Genomic DNA, 21,730 nt, shown 5'->3' with positions numbered 1-21,730 from the left:
AAAAGGTGTGAGTTAGAGGTGTATTGTCGATGGCACGGGTTACGAGTTCCTAAGGCATGCTCAGCCGAGTTACCTAAAGATGAACCTACCAACATACTTGCTCGTCTTGAATAAGAGAACGATCAAATGCAAAGGCGACTAGACCATTTTCACGCAATCCAAAAAGTTAGGAAGCATCTAAAGGGGAAGGCACAAGAGTGAGCCATCAAGTCTATTAATGAAATTACTGTGTTAGATGACGAAAGAGATATTTCAGACTTCTCAAATTCAAGCAATGATGATTTTCAAAAATTTCTACCTACGAACATTAGACGTTGTTGTTAATGTCTACACATTCTGTGCAATATGTTGTTGTTAATGTTTGACAAATGATGATTATGTACGTTCAACTTTTGCAACTCTACAGATTAACTGTTCATTAGTTTTGGCTAAGTTTATATGAAATCAGTTTCTCTTGTTTTCCCTGCTGTTCTTTGTTGCTAGATATGATTCTTCTGCTTTGGTTGGACAATGTCCTCTACTTTGTAATGTAGGAAAAATCTTAGGAAGTGAAATGCCTCCAGTTAGATATGTTGATGTTTCCAATATTATGTCTGTGTAACTTGAAATGTTACATACATAAATTCCTTTCACCCAAATTAGATTTATTGCACATTACTTGTAAGAAAATTTAATTGATTCAATACATACAGACTCATCCAAACCACACAGACCAACCACACATATGATTCAATAATACGAATAATTCATTTATATGAGTTGTTTAAGTCGCTGTATCATATACACATATCTGTGTATCTTACTTTTGCCAGTGTACTACTTTATATAGACACATTACATATAGACTCATCCAAACCAGACTAACCATTCACTCACTGAAAATCCATATGGCTCACACAAGGTCATCATTACGACGATATTTGGCTTACTAAAAATAGAGCAAATGCCTAAAAGCCTAATCAGCCTCTAAAATGTTTCGTTCAACTTATTGGTTTGTTGTAGCATTGCTCCACAGCTCCCTAATGTTGCAATTGTGATGATCGAAAGCCATTGATGTAAACCTTGGAAGCATAGTTGCATTCGTGTAATTTTACATTGATGTTTAGAAAATGTAATTACATATTATACCCGCAAAGACTCGTTGAAAAGTTTGTAAGGGAATATGGGGATAAAACTCTCCAGTGTTGCTACACTCACTGCTCGTAATACAATACAATGGTCAAGTGAGGTTGGAGAAGGCTGACACAGCTCTGCACTATTCCGCCAAGTCATGTTCGCATTTCTGCATGTGCTACTCAACAACTCGGCACTGTTGAACCCTATTCAGTCATATCATCCATGCTTACGTGAATACACAGATATGCAACCTTTTGCAATGCACTGTTTTCGATGATGTAGAGGATCCCTCAAAAGTGTAAGCAAAATTTTGGGGGTGAGCTATCCACCATTATTACACTGATGTTCACAGTTCTACATGTGATGCTCAACAACTCAGCACTGTTGAACCCTGACCACAAGTACCCATCCCCACTCACGTGAATATACAAATGTGCAACCCTTTGCAATGCACCGTTTTAGAGGAGGCAGAGCATCCCTGAATTGATTCATTATAATTTTGGGGGTGAGCTGTCCACCGTTGCTACACTGATGTTCGCAGTGATGCATGTGCTGCTCAACAGCTTCACACTATTGAACCCTTTCCAGTCATATCACCTACACGCACGTCAATACACAGATATGCATCCTTTTGCAATGCACCATTTTTAAGGATGCAAAGCATCCCTGAAAAGTTTATGATACATTTAACACAGCTCGGCACTATCTCATCAAGTCATGTTAGATGAAGCACATGAATGCTGAATAGTCTTCAACAAGACATACCAAACTCATAAGAGAAAAGTCTTAAAACCACATCCATCAGATATAAGTATAAACATCACTAGTTTAAAATTTAAACAAGTTATCCTAGTATGAACTCTGATGGTCGACCACGTGAAATATTGAGATACTAAGCACAACAGGCTTACTCTCGATCACCTCAAAGACACCGACATCTCCTTCTTCTAAATGATTGTCTTTCGAAAATGCAACCCATCCCTTCTCGAAACTCATTGCTAAATAAGTTTTGATGGGGGTCATAGCACAAGACATTGAAGTGTGACAAATTGCTTCCCAATGATATACTTGGTAGAAAATTCAGCAAGTACATACTACACAAGAAGGAGAAACAACTAAGCATTAAAGCATATATGTTTCAAGGCCATATTTAAGAGAACATCATGATCACATTATGTATAAAGGCTCACCATATTATGCGGCCGCGAGATATCCATGAAAGAAGGATTTTTAGGCTTGAACTTTTCGGCTACCTGGATTGCTCTCTCTCTTCCTCTGGACATGCTAGAAAATATTTCCGTAACAAACTTTTCTCTGACTTCATGTTTTGTGGGCAAATCATCTGAGGGAGATATGTTTGTATCATCTTCATCTAAGTCTATTACTTCTACCTGATGATCTTCCAATTTACAGTTCTTGCTGGATGGATATTGAATCCCAGTGGCAGTCTTATCAAATATAAGAACATCGAAGCTTGAATTTCCTTCATATTTGAAGACTAAAAATTAACCATAACAGATAGAATGGTATTCAACGCAATCCTCCCAACCAAGTTTCTAGTTTACAATGTTCTTATCAGCTTTCTTCAATCTCACTTGCCAAATACCACCATAGGGAGCAATGACTGTAGTTATAGTGGATAGCTCAGAACTGTTGAACCCTGACCACAAGTACCCATCCACACTCACGTGAATACACAAAGCATCCCTAGAAAGTTTATACATCAATTTTAGGAGTGAGCTGTCCACCATTGCTACATTGATGTTCACAGTGCTGCATGTGCTACTCAACAGCTTCGCACTGTTGAACCCTATCCAGTCATATCACCTACACGTACGTCAATACACAGTATGCATCATTTTGCAATGCACCACTTTCAAGGATGCAGAGAATCCCTAAAAAGTTTATGATACATTTAACGGAGCTCGGCACTGTCTCGTCAAGTTATGTCAGATGAAGCATAAGAATGCTAAATAGTCTTCACGTGAATAAATACACAACCTTCTTTGCAGTACATATCACCAACCTGCTACTGTAGCACAAGCTATAGCCATATCAAACAGTTGCCTCAACGAACCACATGCACCAATAGGTGCCATTGTATACCCAAGTCATGTTCGCAGTTTTGCATGTGCTCCTCAACACCTCACTGAACAGTACACTGTCGAGTCATATCATCTTTATTCACGTAAATACTTACCCTTACATATAGTCACATCCACATCAATATTTGCCCTTGCAAAACTCCTATATAAAGTCTCATTTACATCTACCCTTGCAAAACATCTACACATACCGATCAAAAGTCACATTTTCCACTGTCAACGCACAATTGGATGCTACCTCGTTTTCTAGATAACTATAGAAGGGAGAGAGATTCCAACAAAAGGGAATACTATGCCGGATTGCGACGAGAGTGGGACTTTCGCGTGAACGAGTCCAACGCTCTGCATGATGATCTCATGTGACTTGGAGCACCTCTTGTTGATCGTGTCTCACTTACACTATCACGGCGAAACATGCACCAATATGAGCGTGCAGTGACAACAATAAAAAAAGAGAACAATCTGATGATACTTCGTAGGTCCAGGTATCATATGCTACAGCTGGCGGAAGAGTTAGCCGCCGCAACGAAAGGCAACTCACTCCGGTGGAACATAACAATGTCCTCAACTACGAGGACTACCTGTCAGAGTAAATGCCTATGTGATATGTGTGTTATGCCTAGGGTTAAGTTAATAATGTTAGTAACGTTAGTGTTCAATATGCAATGCATGCATATTGGTGACATCGTGTAAGTTATTTTAAGTTTTTGTGTTATGTTGTAGGTGCTTATTAAAAAACATCATATGTGGGAATATTTAACTTTTATGCGTTATGTGGGAATAAACTAGTTTACAAATAACGTGCATGCTCATAAGGTTTACATAGTACAAATGCAACAACAGTGACACACATACATTTAAAACATAGTTAAACAAAATAGTTCAACAACAAAGTTTAATTACACCACGACACGATTACTCTTCATCTGACATCTCCACGTCTGACTGATAAATGGGATCAGCAAGAAGTGATTGCATGAATTGTGCGTGCTCGTACCACCCTCCCTCCACTGACTGTCGAATCTCAACTTGGGTCCGATATCGATTAAGACGTATCTTCATTCGATTATTTTCTTCTCTTATGCAGTTCAATGCTTTACGAAGTTCGTCAATCGTGTCTCTGGGCATCTACGATGCGAGTCGCCGAGGCACTAGCAACTTAAAACCAACCAACTCATCATAAAACATTTACTGTTCACGAAATAACCAATCCCACTCCTGTCTCATGGTATTGTGAACGTAAGCACTATTTCGCAAATTCGGATTGATTGGATAGCTGAACTCATCTTCCAATACCCAGCAACGACCCATAATAGTGAACACATTATGAGGCCTATAGAGTTATAGGTTGCCAAAACCAGACATTGATGCTAAATACAATAACAGCAAATTATCAAGTTAACAATGTGCATCAACTGTTGGTAAATAATGTGATGCTGCATAAAATGGTACATGACAAAGATAGTCATAAATTTGTGTACTATTACATGCTAAAAATGAAATACTAACATTAACATTTGACCATATTCATTAGACGTTATTGTTAATGTCTACACGTTGTGTGCAATACAAAATGTTGTTGTTAATGTCTGACCAATGATGATTATGTACACTGCCTATATGATTATGACCAATGATGATTATGTGCAATACAAAATGTTGCTATAGTAAAGATTTCATTCTCTTGTGACCAACGTTTACTACAACAAACAACCAAAATCACACCAATGTACTTACTTCACACTCATTCAACCAAAAAAATAAAAATTCAGTACAATATCAAATGAAAATACCATTGCCATAAAATTTTGGTGTGAGTTTTTTACCTGAGGTGATACAAATTTTAGTTCAGTCCAGAAGCAGCTGTGCGGAGCAGAGTGGAACTCAGTTTAGACAGAAAGTAAGACACTGTGAATGGGAGGAGAAGAAATATACAAGAATACCTCGATTTTAAGGAGTTTGAGTATTCTTTATAACTCAACATGCATTTAATCGAGTTATATTAAACAACTTGAACCCGTACGCCTGACACCAAGACATTGCGAAACAGCTTTAACAAGAGCATAACTCGAGATCTACATAGTCGGTTATATAACTCGTTTTTCTTATAATCGAGTTATGTAGGGATTAAAGAAAGCAAATGCCACACTGGACAACCAGTGTGGCAAAAAGCTGAAGATAACTCGACTATAGTGTGATGGAGTTCTTCACATAACTCGATTTTACAATTATCGAGTTACAAAATAGGGACATTTCCCTAATTAGTTTGAGAAAGATGGCACAACGCTACTTATTTTGCCCAAAAAGGTCATTTGCCCATTTTCTCCGTGAAATCTTATCTTATCTTTCACTATGCCAATCACAATGCAATTTCGTTTGTTGGTATCGCTAACTCAGGTTCAGATCCATGCAATTGATTAAGAGTGCTCCTAAGTCCTAGTACTCCACCATGTAATGGAGCATTCAAAGCACTTGACTTTGGCATGACCAAAATGGTTGAGAGGTCATCAAAAACAAGTATGACAAGTCGATCTGATCGGATCTTTCTTTATGAAAATTTGTTAGGTACTCCTAGATTACGGTGAAAGTATCGTGACCTTTCATTTTTTTTTTTTTTTTCAAATAAATGGTTTTCTTTCTTATATCTAGTTCTAGTTGTGTGACACACTGATAACTGATAAGTCCTTCTAATTAGGTTATTTTTTCCGGTTTTTGGATGAATTTTAGGCTAATTATTTTGAGCACTAAAAAGGTTAGGGGTTAATATGTAGAAAACCATTAACGTAACATTAAAATATTTCAAAATGTGACTATTAACAAGTAAAGTCTTTCTCATTTTTAACTCAAGAATTAAATTTGTAACCCTTGAACCAACCCATCTTTTTATTTATTAATTTTCCTAAAAAATATTTAGACTACGTGCCAAGGTGTTAGGTGTATAGACATAAAGGCATTAAGTACTGCACTGACACTATTTAGCCATTTTTAGTAGCCACCAATTGCAGTGGCCATGCCCCCATTTATTAAAAAAAAAGTTAATTAAAAAAAAATACAAAAGGCAAAAGCATCTATAACTACACGTCTACACTACTAAACGTCTAACACTAAGATAAATACCGAGTAGTAGAGGAAAAAAATACAAAAGGCAAAAGAAATTACCACTACACATCTACACTACTAAACGTCTAACACTAAGTTAAATACTAGGACGACTAAGTTACTAACACTAAGTCTAAATAGCACAAAACAAAACTAAAGAAAAAGTCTAAAAGTCCATATCATTAGTGAACTTTGAATATGAAGTGCGTAAACTTAAAATATATACTTTTTGTGCTCCTTAAAATCTATCTCTCTCTCAAGTTATAAATTTGTAATTATAAGCATTCTGCTTGTGAGTTATTAACATGAAAGATTTTGTTATTATGAGTATAAAGAATTTTAGTCATGCACAAAACTATTAGAATTGGAAGGATATAGAAAGTTTTATAGTTTTTAGTTTGTTTGTTTGTTTTTTTCCGCTTCTCATGTATAACAGTAACACAATTTACACAAATAGTCTAATAATTGTAGGGTCCCACTTAATGAAAAAAAAAAAAAAAAAGGTATTATATACAATTTATTTCTTTGATTCATTTGATTCATTCTCTCTAAAAATTTGGCATTTATTTGTTTTTTTTATGTGAAAATATGGGTCAGCCCAAACCTGCTTGCAACCCAATTGGCCTAACCCATTTCAACCCGTTTAAAATGGCCATTTTTTAACCCGGCCCGTTTGACCTGCAACCCAATTGACTCAACCTGAAGCCAACCCAACTCGACCATTTGCCATGTTGTTTCATAAGTAAAATGGCAACAATAACCAAAATGACAGCAAATTTAAAAAATGACACCAATATGATTCTCATGTCTTTCCTGTTGTCATTTTGCAAAATTTACATTTTGGTTCTCAACATTTAATTAATTTAAATTTTTTATTATAAAAAAAAAAAAAAAAGAATCTTGAATAATTTATAAATATTAAAAAAAATCCAATTAATTTGCAGATCGTTGATTTAATGAGTGATTATTGGTTGATAAATAAATAAATATTTGTAATGTTCTCATATGCTAACAAGTAAGATTTGCGACATCAACAATTTATAAAAATATTGTAAAATAATTTATAACTGTAACATTATTCAGTTGGCAAATAAGCAAGCCAGCCAGAAAGTATTCCTACAAATTCGCACCAAATACCACCAATATTCATTGGACGTAGAGAAGTACTAATATCCAAACCATGAAATTACTAAAATATGACGCTATGAGATATGGATACCGTCACCATGGTCCACGCTATGGTGAATTGGACTTTCTAGTAATTTTTGACACCCACACAGCTCTGCATGCATATTATAGATTGGTTAGCCTTCCTAGATTCTAAAATCGGTTATGAATAGAAAGAATACTGTTGCAACCAACTGTCACATTGTACATTCTTATCAAATCAAAAAAAAAAATTCCCTAATTATGGCTTCTGAGATTCCAATAATTCTTCTATATATGGTTGTTTAGGTACCTGAATGAAACGCAATGTGCTTGGATTGGATATTGGAAGGCCTAGATTGTCGGATCTGTCAGACACTGCCTAAGAGTTGAACCTCTTGCCTAACAAGAAGCAAAACATGGCTCCAAATATGACAGAGGAAGAGATAGCAAGGCAGAAGGCAATCGATGACTGGCTTCCAATCACTGCTTCCAGGAATGCCAAATGGTGGTACTCGGCTTTCCACAATGTCACTGCCATGGTCGGTGCCGGTGTTCTCAGCCTGCCTTATGCCATGTCACTCCTAGGATGGTAAAATATGTCTTTTTTTTTTCTTTTTTTTCTTCTCTTTAACCAGTATTTGGTTTCTGGGAAAATGATCATGATTGTCTGATAATAAACATGGTGAATATGGATATGGAAAGCTTGTTTCATGTCTAATTAGTAATTTTGATAGTATTTGGTTTCTGGATTATGTGCAAAAATCATGTTTTCCTAATAATAAACGTGGTAAATATGAACATGGAAAGTTTGTTTCGTCTCTGATTAGTAGTTTTATAGTATTTGGTTTGAGCAAATCTTAGATACAGTACCTTGTCTCAAAAAATCAGCCCCGTGGCTATTTCACGATTTTAGTAAGAGGGTGTTAAACTCAAACGCTTGAACTCAAACAGAATTAAGCTAGTCCTCCTCTTCTCTCACAGTTCAGTCCCTCTTTCTCTCTTTTCCTGGTAATTATGCACCCATGCTTTCTTGAATAAAAATCATGCACTTTTGGTGAAAACATGCGTAATGCTTTGTTTGTTTAAATGGAAAATATTGTGTAAAGATAGTTTTCTGTAATTTTTAGTGTTTGGTAACATCAAAAAAAAAAAAAAAAAAGAGTCAAAAGAAACTATCTTTAGTCGATATAAAAAACATGGCTTATTTTTAGATATTGTTTTCCACTTATTTCTTTTGGAAAACAACTCTATCTCACAACAAGCTAAATAAAGAAAATTAGAAAATTGTTTTTCAACTTATTTAAAATTGCTAACAAACATAAGAAAATGAGATAGCTTTATAGAAAATGTTTTTTTTTTTTTTAAATAACTCATTTTTCTAGAAAACATTATCGCTAAAACAAACGGAGCCTAATAGGAGTAGTGGCGGGCTTGGAATTTGAATGGGAGGTGGAACTCCAAGGCTTTTCATTGATGGATCTGGGATTTGTGTGGGTATGAAGAGCAAGGATGGGTTTAGGGACTTTGCTATGAAAAGACTCGACTTTGCAGGATTTACTAGTTGTGAGAATTTCAAAAGTTATTGTAGACCTATACTGCGTGGTGTGAAAGAGATGGGAAAAAAAATCTGGTCTTCGCTTTTTATTTTTTGGTTTTTTCCAATATTGGTCAATGAAGAAGTTAATGTACACAGAGAGATTGAGGCTAAATAAAATTTCACGTTTTGGAACTTTTCTTCCAACAATTTCTGGTTTATTTTTTCCCTGGTTTCTTCCTCTTCTTCCAATTTTTTTTTTTATAAAAATATTATTGAGTTTGAATCTGGAAAATTCTACAAGAAGTATTTAATATAAATGAAAGACAAAGATTATGCAAAGACAGTGAATAATGGATTGAGCTTTTGTCAAGGCATGATATATCGATCCATCAATGAAAGCCTTGGAGTTCCACTAGAGAAAAGGGTGGGAACGAACAGAGACAGAAAGCATTGAAGTACAACGCTAGATTAATTGATTTTTCTAAGGGAAAGAAGAAGTTCTAACACCCGTTTACTAATATTGTGAAATAGCCACATGGCTGATTTTTAGGGAGGGAACTTAACGCACAGTACATAAAATATTGTATCTAAGTTTTGTCCATTTGATTTTTGGCTTCCGTGCAACTATCTTGTTTGTTTAATCATAAACATGGTGGAAATGGATATGAAAAATTTGTTTCATATCTTATATATTTAGTATTTTGAAAGTATTTGGTTTCTATGCAAAAATCTTGTTTGTCTGGTAATAGACAATGGTGAATATGGACATGGAAAGTTTGTTTTTTGTCTAATTAGTATTTTTACAGTATTTGGTTTCTTTTTTTATACATATAAGATAAAAATTCTACTCTAACCAAATCTAAATATATATGTATGCAAAACTCTCTTCTGGAGACTTGAACCCCGACCATTTCCTCCTCACACCCCACAAACACTTATACGTGGAGTGATCATCACACTAAGAGTGTGCGGTGGTACAGTACTTGGTTTCTGGATTACGTGAAAAAATCATGTTTTTTTAACCATAAATACGGTGGATATGGATATGAAAAGTTTGTTTCATGTCTATATAATTAGTATTTTGATAGTATTTGGTTTTTGGGGTCTATGCTAATTTGATGTTTGTCTCATAAACAAGGTAGATGGTACGTTTCTTTCATATTTAATTAGTATATTTTGATGGTACTTAGCAAAAAAATATAATAAAAAAAAATTAGTATATCTTGATGGTATTTCATTTTTAGCAAAAAAGAATATATGTGATCCACTTTGATTAATTTGTTGAGAATCCATAATAAACCTTAAAATTTTAAGAGTAAAACTTGGTTGTTGTAATTGTTATAGTATTTCATTCCTGGGTTCTGCACAAATTGTCTCAAAAACTTGATTATTATGACCTTACAGGTAGAATAATCATGAATTGTGTTTTTTTTTTTTATTAAAAAAAATTCTTATAAAAGATGTTCATAAAAATTTTAGTTTTTGTTTGGATGAATATCTATACAAAGTTTTAGAAACAAAATACTTTTAACTTGTTGTACCTTCAATTTTTTTTTCCTGTCCTTTCGTTTTTCCTAATGTTTGAGGGTTAAAACTTTGCAAGGGATTGTTCAATAGAATATTTGAATCGGAATAGGTTTTATTTTCTTCTGTTCTGTTAATCATAATGTTAGATTGGTGTTTAACCTACGATTTTGTTCCTAATCATTTCTGGGTATATAAACACTTTAAATTAATTAAAGTTTTGCTTCTGTTTTCAACAGAACAGATTGGTAGGTTGCTAATACATCATTATAACCAAATGATTTTTTTTTTTTTTTTTTTGTGTGGAATATTAGGGGTCCTGGTGTCACTGTCCTTATTTTGTCATGGATCATCACCTTCTACACTCTATGGCAAATGGTTGAGATGCACGAAATGGTTCCGGGTAAGCGGTTTGATAGGTACCATGAGCTTGGTCAGCATGCCTTTGGTGAAAAGCTTGGACTTTGGATTGTGGTGCCTCAACAGCTAGTTGTTGAAATTAGTACAGACATTGTGTACATGGTCACAGGAGGGAGATCATTGCAGAAGTTCCATGAACTAGTTTGCCCCAATTGCAAATCTATCAGGACCACTTACTTCATCATGATTTTCGCTTCTGTGCACTTTGTTCTATCTCATCTCCCCAACTTCAACTCTATTTCCGGTATCTCACTGGCTGCAGCAGTCATGTCCTTAACGTAATACAAAAACCACCCATGTTAACATTACCTGAAAATTTTATGTACATCATTGAAACTTTTAGATTAATGTATTTTTCTTCAAAACCCCTTTTGGGGGGTTGTTTTTGCAGTTACTCCACTATTGCTTGGGCAGCTTCTGCTGCAAAGGGTGTTGAACCAGATGTGGACTACGGTTACTCAGCCAAAAGCGCAGTCGGAATTACTTTTAACTTCTTCACCGCCTTGGGAGATGTAGCATTTGCCTATGCTGGTCACAATGTGGTTTTGGAAATCCAAGCAACAATCCCTTCTACTCCAGAGAAACCTTCAAAGGGCCCCATGTGGAAAGGAGTGGTTGTTGCATATATCGTTGTGGCCATTTGCTACTTCCCTGTTGCTCTGATCGGGTACTGGATGTTTGGAAATTCTGTTGATGACAACATCCTCTTGACACTAGAGAAACCTCGTTGGCTTATTGCAGCAGCTAACATGTTTGTTGTTATCCATGTCATTGGAAGCTACCAGGTGCGTTTCAACATTTCATGTTCGAATATATTTCCAATTTTCTGTCAAAACTGAGTGTTAACATCCTCTCCATTTGAAATTAATCTATTTTATGGTTCAGATTAAGCATTACCAGTCTAAAGGTGTTTCCAATACCACACTCTACACACTATTAGTTTCTGAAAATAAAATCTTAACCATGAAATAGAGAAGATCATGTTCTCAAAAGTTATTGATATAACAGAGTTTGTTTTTGTCAGTCATTATTTTTAACCAAATCGTTGAAAAGCACAGATATATGCTATACCAGTGTTTGACATGATGGAAACTTTTCTGGTGAAGAAATTGAAGTTCAAACCATCTTTCACACTCCGATTTATCACTCGCAATGTATATGTTGGTAAGTTTACACTCCTCTCTCACATGAATTCCGATTGCATGTTTCAATTGGTAGCATTACTAATTATGTAACTCTACCTTTTTTGCATGATAATTCTTCTTTCTTTCTTTCTTTCTTTCTTTCTTTCATTCTTGTTTTTTGACTGCAGCGTTTACAATGATGGTCGGGATAATAATCCCTTTCTTCGGTGGTCTCCTTGGTTTCTTTGGAGGACTTGTTTTGGCCCCAACAACATACTTTGTAAGCAAATGATTCTTCTTTCCTTCCTCAACCATTTCAAAATACTACAAACTTAAATGGACTGCTTATTCTTCAAAGTTCATAGAAAATAATCCAATAGAATGCTAAAGTTTATGTTTTTTTATATCTTTGCAGCTCCCCTGCATCATTTGGCTCATCATCTATAAACCCAGACCTTTCAGCATAACTTGGATGGCCAATTGGGTATGTTAAAAATTGCTTTATATATCATACCAAAAAGAATTGTGTAATCTTTTGCCTACTTTTTCTTATTTCTTAACATAATTTTGTTTTAACTTGCATTTCAGATCTGCATTGTGCTTGGTGTGGCATTGATGATTGTAGCACCTATTGGGGGACTAAGGACTATCATCCTTAGAGCCAAGGAGTACGAGTTCTTCTCATGAACTAAAATTGGCATTAGTTCAGAATCAGATGATGGCGATGAAAATTATATGAATATCTACCTGTCTAGATTTGCTTTTTCCGTACAGGGAATAATATTATGACTGTTGAATCCATTAGATAAAAGGAATTTCTAGATGTCTATATGTCATGTTTTCATTCGTTTGATTTATTTGTGTCTTGGGTTAAAATAACCACACAAAAAAAAAAAAAAAAAAAAAAAAAAAAAGTCATAAAAGTGATATATGAAGACATAAATATATATATATATATATATATATATATATTTGTTTATGTATATATATATTTATGTCTTCATATATCACTTTTATGACTTTTTTTTTTTTTTGACAAGACTCTATTTATTATTGTTATTACAATTTATGTTCTTTCAGAAAATTTGGATTAGGCTCGTTCAACTTATATCATAATGATGCTATTGATCCAAAATACCGTGTTTGGCATAATGATGCTATCTGTAATTTCCATGTGATTACGATGAAAGTGTGATAGTCATTAAAGAAAATAATACAACCTGAAAATATTGCCCAATTGAAAATCATTATGGCTATCAACACATCACCACATTCTGGCACTATAAATCCCCCACCAATTAGGGATTGCAAAACTTTCTTATCCCGTATGTCTTGTCTTGTTTTGTCCCATTTTGCCATATGCAGATTTACTCATTTCATTCTAAATCTAACCTATTCTGCTCTCGCTCTCAGGGACAGAACCAAGTGGGGGCCCAGGCCCCCCTGGGTCCAAACAAAATTTTTTTTCTTTTTTTAGTTATATTATTTTTCATTTTTGTAGTTAGGCCCCCTTCCAAAACCTTAGGCACCCTTTCTCCACAATAAACCTAATTAGTCTCACCCAAATAGCAACTACCTAACCAAAAAACTTAACAAAAACAATAAAAATATTCACAATTGTAATTGTATTTTAGCAACAACAAAAAAAAAAAAAAAAAAAAAAAAATATTTTACCACCAAAGAACCAAAAAATTATATGTTATTGGAGAAGCTTTTTTTTTTTTTTTTTTTGAGAAAGAACAATGCACTTATATTAAACCTTCAAGGGGGGCTGAAATTAGCCTGAATTACATCAAGGATGTCTGGTGGTACATCTTCCATCCAGACATTTAAATTTTCTAAAAGAATAGCCCTTCTAGCTAGTGAATGGGCTGCTTGATTTCCTGTCCGACTAACATGGCTATAAAACAGATGCTAGAGAATAAAGGAACTAAAACTTTTACATCCTGTATCAAATGACCATGTAAAGCCAGAGAGGAACCATTATTCATGAGGTCTTTGTAGACGATCTCAGAGTCGCCCTCCTAGATGTTTTTATCAAAACCGATCTCAAGAGCAAATTCCGTCCCTTTTCTTGCTGACATTGCTTCCACCTGTGAAACTGTTGTGGGGAGCTGAACTAGCTGGGACATAGATGCCACAACTTCCCCATTTGAGTTTCGGATGACAACGCCCAGGCCTGCTTTCCCTTGTTGCTCAAAGATTGCTCTATTGTAGTTAACCTTGTAACAGTCCCTGTCCGGAGGCTTCCATCTGGTGTGTTTTTTATGCTGCATCTTCAGAGTTGTTGGTTCAAGGTGTTGGAACTCCCTTTTCCTCTCCTTTGCTAACGGTAATATCTTATTCAGTGGGCACGCACTCTCCTTAAACTGCAATTGATTTCTTCGATTCCACACAGACCAACTCGTGAAAGCGAGTAGTGCAACATCCATATTTTCCTCAAAAGCATAGCCGAAAATTTCTTTCACGGTGCTTCCTTGCAAACCCGAAATCCATGGCCACTCCGAGCTCCAAATTACCTGCACATCAGAACAAAAAAATAAAGCATGTGAGCACTCCTCCCCGGCCTTGCAAAGATCGCAAAGGCCATCGGGGACTATTTTTCTCCGCTGCAAATTTTTCCTAGTGGGCAAGGCCTCCCTACAAGCACGCCAGACAAAGTTTTTAACTTTGCTAGGTACTTCTAAACCCCAAACTTTTTTCCAAAAGGCAGATTCTTGGGCTGATGCATGTGAATTTTCTGCACACTCCTGCAGAAATTTGTAGCCGGATTTCACTGAATATTGACCCGATGGATTGAAAGGCCATATCAGTGTATCAACCTGACTTGATGAGCTTAGGGGAATGGCTTTGATCATCTCAGCTTCAACCGGATTAAAGACATGGTCTATAACTTCATTTCTCCAACACCTTGTGACAGGATTTATGAGCACTTCAACACTAGAATTTTCTTGACCCCACATAACTGGAGTTGTAATTCTTGCTACATTCTTAGAAGGCAGCCAGTTATCCCCCCAAATTCTAATTTGCTTCCCATCTCCCACCCACCATAAAGCTCCCTTTTTAATGACTTCCTGACCTTTCAAGATACTCTTCCAAGCATAAGAAGCAGATGGGGCTTCTTTAGCATCAAGAATAGTCCCATTTGGAAAGAATCTAGCCTTGAAAACTCTATAGAAGAGTGAGTTATCATCATGCAGCAACCTTGTTATTGGAGAAGTTAAAGCTAAATTTTTTACAACTATAGTAAACCGGTATAAATACCAGTTGACTGTAGCAAGTTGTTAAAAATAAAATACAATACTTTATTAAGATTATATTTCTTCCTTCAATTAAAAAACTCAAATTCTCTCGCTTCTTTTATTATTTTAATGAATTGTTTATATTATTTTAAATGAAGTTGTAAAAAATAAAATAAAACATTCGGTATTGGGTGTATTGTAAAGTGGGGTGGTTAAATGTATAAAGTAACTTTTTGAGGTACTAAAAGCTAAAATTTTTAGCACCATCAATGTGAATGCTCTAACTTCAAATAATAATAAAAATCCTAAACAGTCTAGTATTAAAAAAAGACATTATTTTGTTTTTGTTTGTCTTTGTTGGTAAATGATTGCATCTTAATGAATTTAGAAATAAAGATTTTGACTATTTATAATTTTTTAATACTATATGGATGCCTATTTGAATTTTTTTTTCTTTATACTCCAGCCCCACTAACTTAAAATCCTAAGTCCGTCCTTGCTCACTCTATACAAATTTTCTCAACCTTGAAGAGGAGACAAGGCAGGAATAGAGCACCCCTAATCCAACTCATCCCACCCTATTGCGATCCCTATCACTAACTCACTCTATTAACAATTTCCACGCACTACCACATTCAAATTATCCAAAAATTTGTTAGGCCATAAAAACTTTGTCACAAGTGAATACCTTATTCTTCTACCACACGTATATAATTCCCCTATTAAAAGTCTAATACTTTTTAAAGAAATTAATTATTGTTATTAATTTTAAGTTATTTTTTTCATCTACCTTAATTTTTAATTTAAATTAAAAATCTATTCAATATTACATGATAGGTTTATGTAATGACAAAAATACGTACCCTATGCACCATTAAAAGGGTTCCAATCAAGTCAACATTCTTATTAGGCCATTAGAGATAAACACTTAAAATTTGGTACCTCTAGCTAGGGAAGTAAATAAACCAAACCATTTATAAATAGCTTGTCTTAGTTCGATAAAAAGTTTGTTCGTGTTTGTTTGTTTATAAACAAGTCGAGTCTTAATTTTAGATTTATTTAAATAAATGAGCAGAACCCACCCCCCCCCCCCCCCCCAAAAAAAGTGTTCATGAACTAGTAGGAGTGGTGCTATCTATTAGTTAGGGTGCTGACCTAGGAAAAAAAATTATATGACCCTAAAAAATTAATTTTTAATTAACATGGGTGGTTGACCACCCTAAAATATTAAATATATATAATTAAAATAAAAAAAATAAAAAATAAAAAGCATGAAAGCTCTAAATAAAATTTGAGCCATTTTTTTGTTTTTTTGAAATAAACTAAAGATAAACACGACAACAATAACTAACTATAAACCGACCATTTTTTTTTTAAATCCAATAGTTCCACCACTTTAATGCCCCCATACATAGGTTACAATCAGCCTAAGGGCCTAAATATTTTTGAGAGAGTTTTAACCTATGACGTCCACTCCTGATGATAGCCCTTTATCATCAAACCAAGACACCAATCAGTTTTTGGTGTAGGTGGAGATTGAACCCTAGATCTCTTATTCAACTATCAAAAACTTTACCGGTTTGGCTAACTAGAACTCACAAGGGCCTAAATATTAGCTTCGCTTTTGAACCCAGTATTCCCAAAACACATAAGGAAAAAATCATCTCTATGAAATGAAAAGGCCAAACGCACCTCTTTATGAACAAATGCTCACATCTCGCTCGCCATATGCTTCACTTTCTCTCTCTCTCTCTCTGTCTCAGCAGAAGTTTGGTTTTTATTGTGGCTTAGATCAAAGGCATTTTTTTATTTGTTGTGTAAGATTGTGGGGCTTATAAAACACAAATTATTTGTGTTTTAGAAAGGGGGCATTTCAATAGGGATTTTTTTTTTTTTTTTTTTTTTGAGAATCAAAACTTCTTGGGATTAAATTAAGGGATTGGAAAATTAGCCATCGCAAAACTTTTAATGGAAGGTGGAACAAATTCCATCCAAACCAGTAAAGGAAAAGAAACTAAAGGTATGTTTGATAACTGTTTTTTCCCCTTAGTTTCTATTTTCAAAAACAATTTTCTATTTTTGAGACTAAAAAACTTGTTTGGCAACCCAAAATGGATAGAAAACAAAAACTATTCCCAAAACTCAATTTGTGAAGGAAACTAAAAACATGCGAAAGGCTGTTTTTAGTTTCTAATTTTTAAAAGTCAATGAAAATACGCATTTAATTTAATAAATCTGTCTCATTTAATGAGTTAGCATTAGAGTTCAAATCCTAGTAACAACATATTTTAATATTTTTCTATTTTTTTTCTTCAAAAAATTATCTTTTTAATTTCAACTAACCAAACATGTTTTTGATTTCAAAAATACAAGAAAATTGTTTTTTCCTTATATTCCCAAAAACAAGTTTTTGAAAATAGAAAACAAAAACTATTACCAAACATAACCTAAGTGCCTATTTGGTTTACTTGTTTTCATCACTCATATCTCAATTTCCATCACTCATCACCCAAAAATTATGGACCCCACCAGAGAAATGTTGTTTGGCTTGATTCTCATAATTCAATTCTCATCACTCATTACTCAAAATATTGAGAATGAGTGATGAGAAATGAAAACACATTTTTGGTGTTTTCAGATTTTTGAGATATGAGTTTAATGGCAATTTGGTAAATAAAGGAAAATTGTGGGACCCATTACATTGTATTGTCACACTCAACTCCTGACACCAACCAACGTCTCCTTCTTTTTCTCTTTCTTTCTTTTGCCTTTGCTTTCTTTCTTCCTCACTTTTGCTAATTTCTCTCCACAGCTTCCTTCTTTCTTTCTTTCTTTCTTTTTTTTCCTCTTTCTTTTTTTCTTTCTAACTTCTCACACCGGTGCTTCTTCCTTTCTTCTTCGTGATGAACACAATGCACTCCACCAGATTTGTGGTGTGGCTATGGTGGGTTTGGATCTGAGATGTGGGTAGCTATTGTGGGTTCAGATTTGTGGTCTGGGGTTCGGATTTGATTTGGGCATCTATGGGTTTATGTTTGTAACTTTGTACATTTAAGAGGGTTTGTATTTGTGGTTTTTTATTTGGGTATTTGTGGGTTTTGATTTGAACATCTTTGGGTACCTGTAGGTTTATGTTTGTATTCATTTGTGTTTGTATGTTTATGAGGGTTTGGCCATAGGTTTTTGATAGGATTGTTCTTGTTGATGTGTGTGTACATGAGAAATGAAAGAGGAAGAAGGATAGCTTCAGTGAGAAAAATAAAAGAGGAGTGGGGAGAGAAAAATTTCACGGATTGGGTATTGTTACCATTCTGAAAAAAATAGACATGTGGGCTCTACAACTTTTGAGTTAAAGTTGAGTTGTAAGTTGAAAACAAAACCCAAATATTTGAGCCAAACACATTGTAGAGTGAGTTAAGAAAAAGTAGAGAATGAAATATGAGATATGAAAATGAGTTTTGAGTCATCGAAAATGAGATATGGGAAACTAGATATGAGTAATGTGAAAACCAAACAGGCTAAGCTCTCCTTACCAAAGCATAAGCTACAACATTATCTTGTCTATAGGTATGAGAGAACGAGAAACTCTAAAGAGAGTTTGTTGAAGATAGAATGTCTTTTATGAAATGACCAAAATTCGAGTGAAACATATTCCCCTAGAAGATTCAATACTTGAAATTTTTCCTAGCAAGATGAAAAGATAAAAAGATTCTAATAACAAAATACTAGATAATCTTTCATAGCAAGTTAAGTCCCTTTTAGTAATTTTACATTTGAGACAGCAATTTTAGATTAATAGCTAATTTGTCAAACCGTAGTTTTACCAAACACTCCATTGTAATTTTTAAAATTGTATTTTCATAAGGCATATTTTAAAATCATTTCTTAATATGCACTTTTTCTAACAACTAGTATGTTAGTGCTTAGAGCATTCGTATCAGTTAATGCAAAAATTCCTACATATTTTAGCATAACAACCTACATTTTCAATTTTACATAACTATTTTCAATAGAGCCTAAATTTGGTAAAGATGTGGTGTAAAACCCTTATTTTACCCCTCTAATATTAGCATGCCATGCCATGTCAGCTTTTCACAGAAAGTACAAATAAGTGAATAAGACATACCACACATAATAATTGCTCACGATACCCCATTTCAAAAACTTCAAAGTTCTTTCCTCCGCGTTATTGGTTGCTGGATACGGAGTGGTTTAAGATAAAGTGCAGGGTTGTGATATCAATGCCGACGACAGAGAGGGCAATGAAGTTGACGCTAGGATCATCACTGAGAAATACACTGTGTATTTTCTTGGTTTGATAAATAGATGAATCTCCATCATAGATGAACTAAGGTGTTTTTGGCTTTGTTGCTCTTTAGCGCCACAAACTTCCATGTCCTTCTGTATATTTTAGAATAAGCCTTTTTGTTTTCTAGCAATAGACATAATCAAGCAATGCCATCTTTGCAGATCCAAGCAAGCACTATGTTGGATTTATTGCTTTTGCTCCAAGCCAGCACTGTGTTGGATTTATTGCTTTGATTATAGACAATTAGACATACAATTAGTTTTTCTAATTATAATTGGTAGCTCACCATCCAGTCTGTAGTGAGAAACCATGGAAGCAACGAAGAGAAGCTCTCTTTTCTTTCTTCAATGTTTTTGGGTATTAGGGAGAAAGTATTGTGTGTGATAGCATGTATTCACTAATTTGTAAATTGCCGATGTGTCATCATGGTATTGGAGGGTGTAAACAAGAGGTTTTACACCAAATCCTTACAGAATTTAAACTCTTTTCAAAAACACCTACATCATATTATCTATTCTATATTATATTTTATTTAAATAATCACTTTTCTTTTTTTTATCTTCATAGAGAGAGAGAGAGATCTGATGATACATGAGAGTAAAAGGAGAGAGAATAGAATAAAATATTGAAATACAATGTGAACAATGCTTATATATATATATAGCAACCATGTATTATTATATAACTTTGTATGGTATGATAAGGATGAATTTTGGGTTTGATTGGCTAAAATGTGATTCTTATTTTATTATACAAGTGCTCTTACTTTAGTAGATAAAAAATTGCTTGGTTGTGTATATTGAAAGAGATACAGTTGATAGCATTGATACTGATGTTATCATGCAACAATTTCAAAATATGAAAACTTGTAGAAAGAAATTGTAAAATTTCATGTATCTGTATTTTCTTTTTTTATGGTGTTGATATATCCAAGTTTCTTTTTATTAAATTTTGTTTAATTTAAGTTTTTTAATGACTATCTTGGAAGAAGATTCTTGGAGCCATCATTGTGAACAGACTCGTGAACAATGGACTTAATCAAAAATGAGTTGAGCTTAGGCTAGTTTATGAGCTTGGTAAAACTTAGTATGAACTTGAAAATTAAACTCATATCTCACTAAACTTTTAATTAATTGGGAGTTGAAACCACTAGTCTAAACTCCAAACCAAATGGGCTTTGATAATCTACTTATCTTGGATCTTGAGCTCAAAAGCTTCAATTTGAGCTCAAGTTCGAAATTGATTTAACTAATAAATCAAGCCAAGCCAAACTAAAACTTTTGAACTTTCTGACAAGTTTAAACTCAAACATTGTTTGTAAACTTGGTTCAAACTCTAGCCGAGCTTAAACATTTTGCACTTGTTAATGAGTCAAGCTTCAAAATTCAATAATCAATAATACTCAGCTCATTTATAGCCCTCTAACCAAGGCTTTAAACTCTGTTACATTCCGATGCTTAATTTGGTGCACTTACCCTTCCTATTCCGTTTTGGTCTAAATTCTAGTATGTTTTGATGTTTCAAATAAATTTCAACTATTCTAGTCTCTCAATTGTGGACTATTCTGGGTTGTTCTAGATAGGGGTGGCAATTCGTGTTCAGGGGTCTGGTTCATGTCGTGTTAAGCCACGAGTATTCAGCTATATGGGTTGACCCGAACCCGACCTATTTAGTAAATGTGTCAAGAATGCTCAACCCGAACACGACTTGTTTATTAAACAGGTCGACCGGACCCGACATGTTTAACTCGTTTAATCAACAAGTCAAGTCAAGGTCAATACAAATGACTCATTTAATAATCTATTTGATTAATAGGTCATACCAAACTTATATAATTTTTATCAATTCTTATATATCTAAAATTAAAATACAATTACAACTATAAATATAGTAATAAACATATAATAAAAAACATTAATTAAGCAATAATATCAAAATAACTAATAATTTTATAAGCTAAACGGGTCAAACAAATCAGACAAGTTCGCATGTTGAACACAAACACGACCCGTTTATTAAACGGGTTAGCCGTGTCAACTCGAATATGACTTGAACCCGTTTAGCCTCAACCCATGACCTATTTATAAACGGATTAGTCGTGTCGA

General features: G+C 34.3%; 1 protein-coding gene across 1 annotated transcript; it reads left to right on the top strand.

Moving 5' to 3' along the window:
- Positions 1 to 7,811: 7,811 nt before the first annotated feature.
- On the top strand, positions 7,812 to 12,836 carry LOC126716410 (lysine histidine transporter 1-like). Its single transcript, XM_050417256.1, has 7 exons — positions 7,812 to 8,058; positions 10,845 to 11,228; positions 11,342 to 11,735; positions 12,009 to 12,114; positions 12,263 to 12,354; positions 12,490 to 12,558; positions 12,663 to 12,836. Exons 1-7 carry the CDS (start codon positions 7,886 to 7,888, stop codon positions 12,759 to 12,761), a joined length of 1,317 nt encoding a protein of 438 aa, XP_050273213.1. The 5' UTR covers positions 7,812 to 7,885; the 3' UTR covers positions 12,762 to 12,836.
- Positions 12,837 to 21,730: the final 8,894 nt, after the last annotated feature.

Source organism: Quercus robur, chromosome 3 (genome assembly GCF_932294415.1).
Source record: "Quercus robur chromosome 3, dhQueRobu3.1, whole genome shotgun sequence".
Lineage (NCBI taxonomy): Eukaryota > Viridiplantae > Streptophyta > Magnoliopsida > Fagales > Fagaceae > Quercus > Quercus robur.
This window is presented reverse-complemented; position numbering and strand designations above follow the sequence as displayed.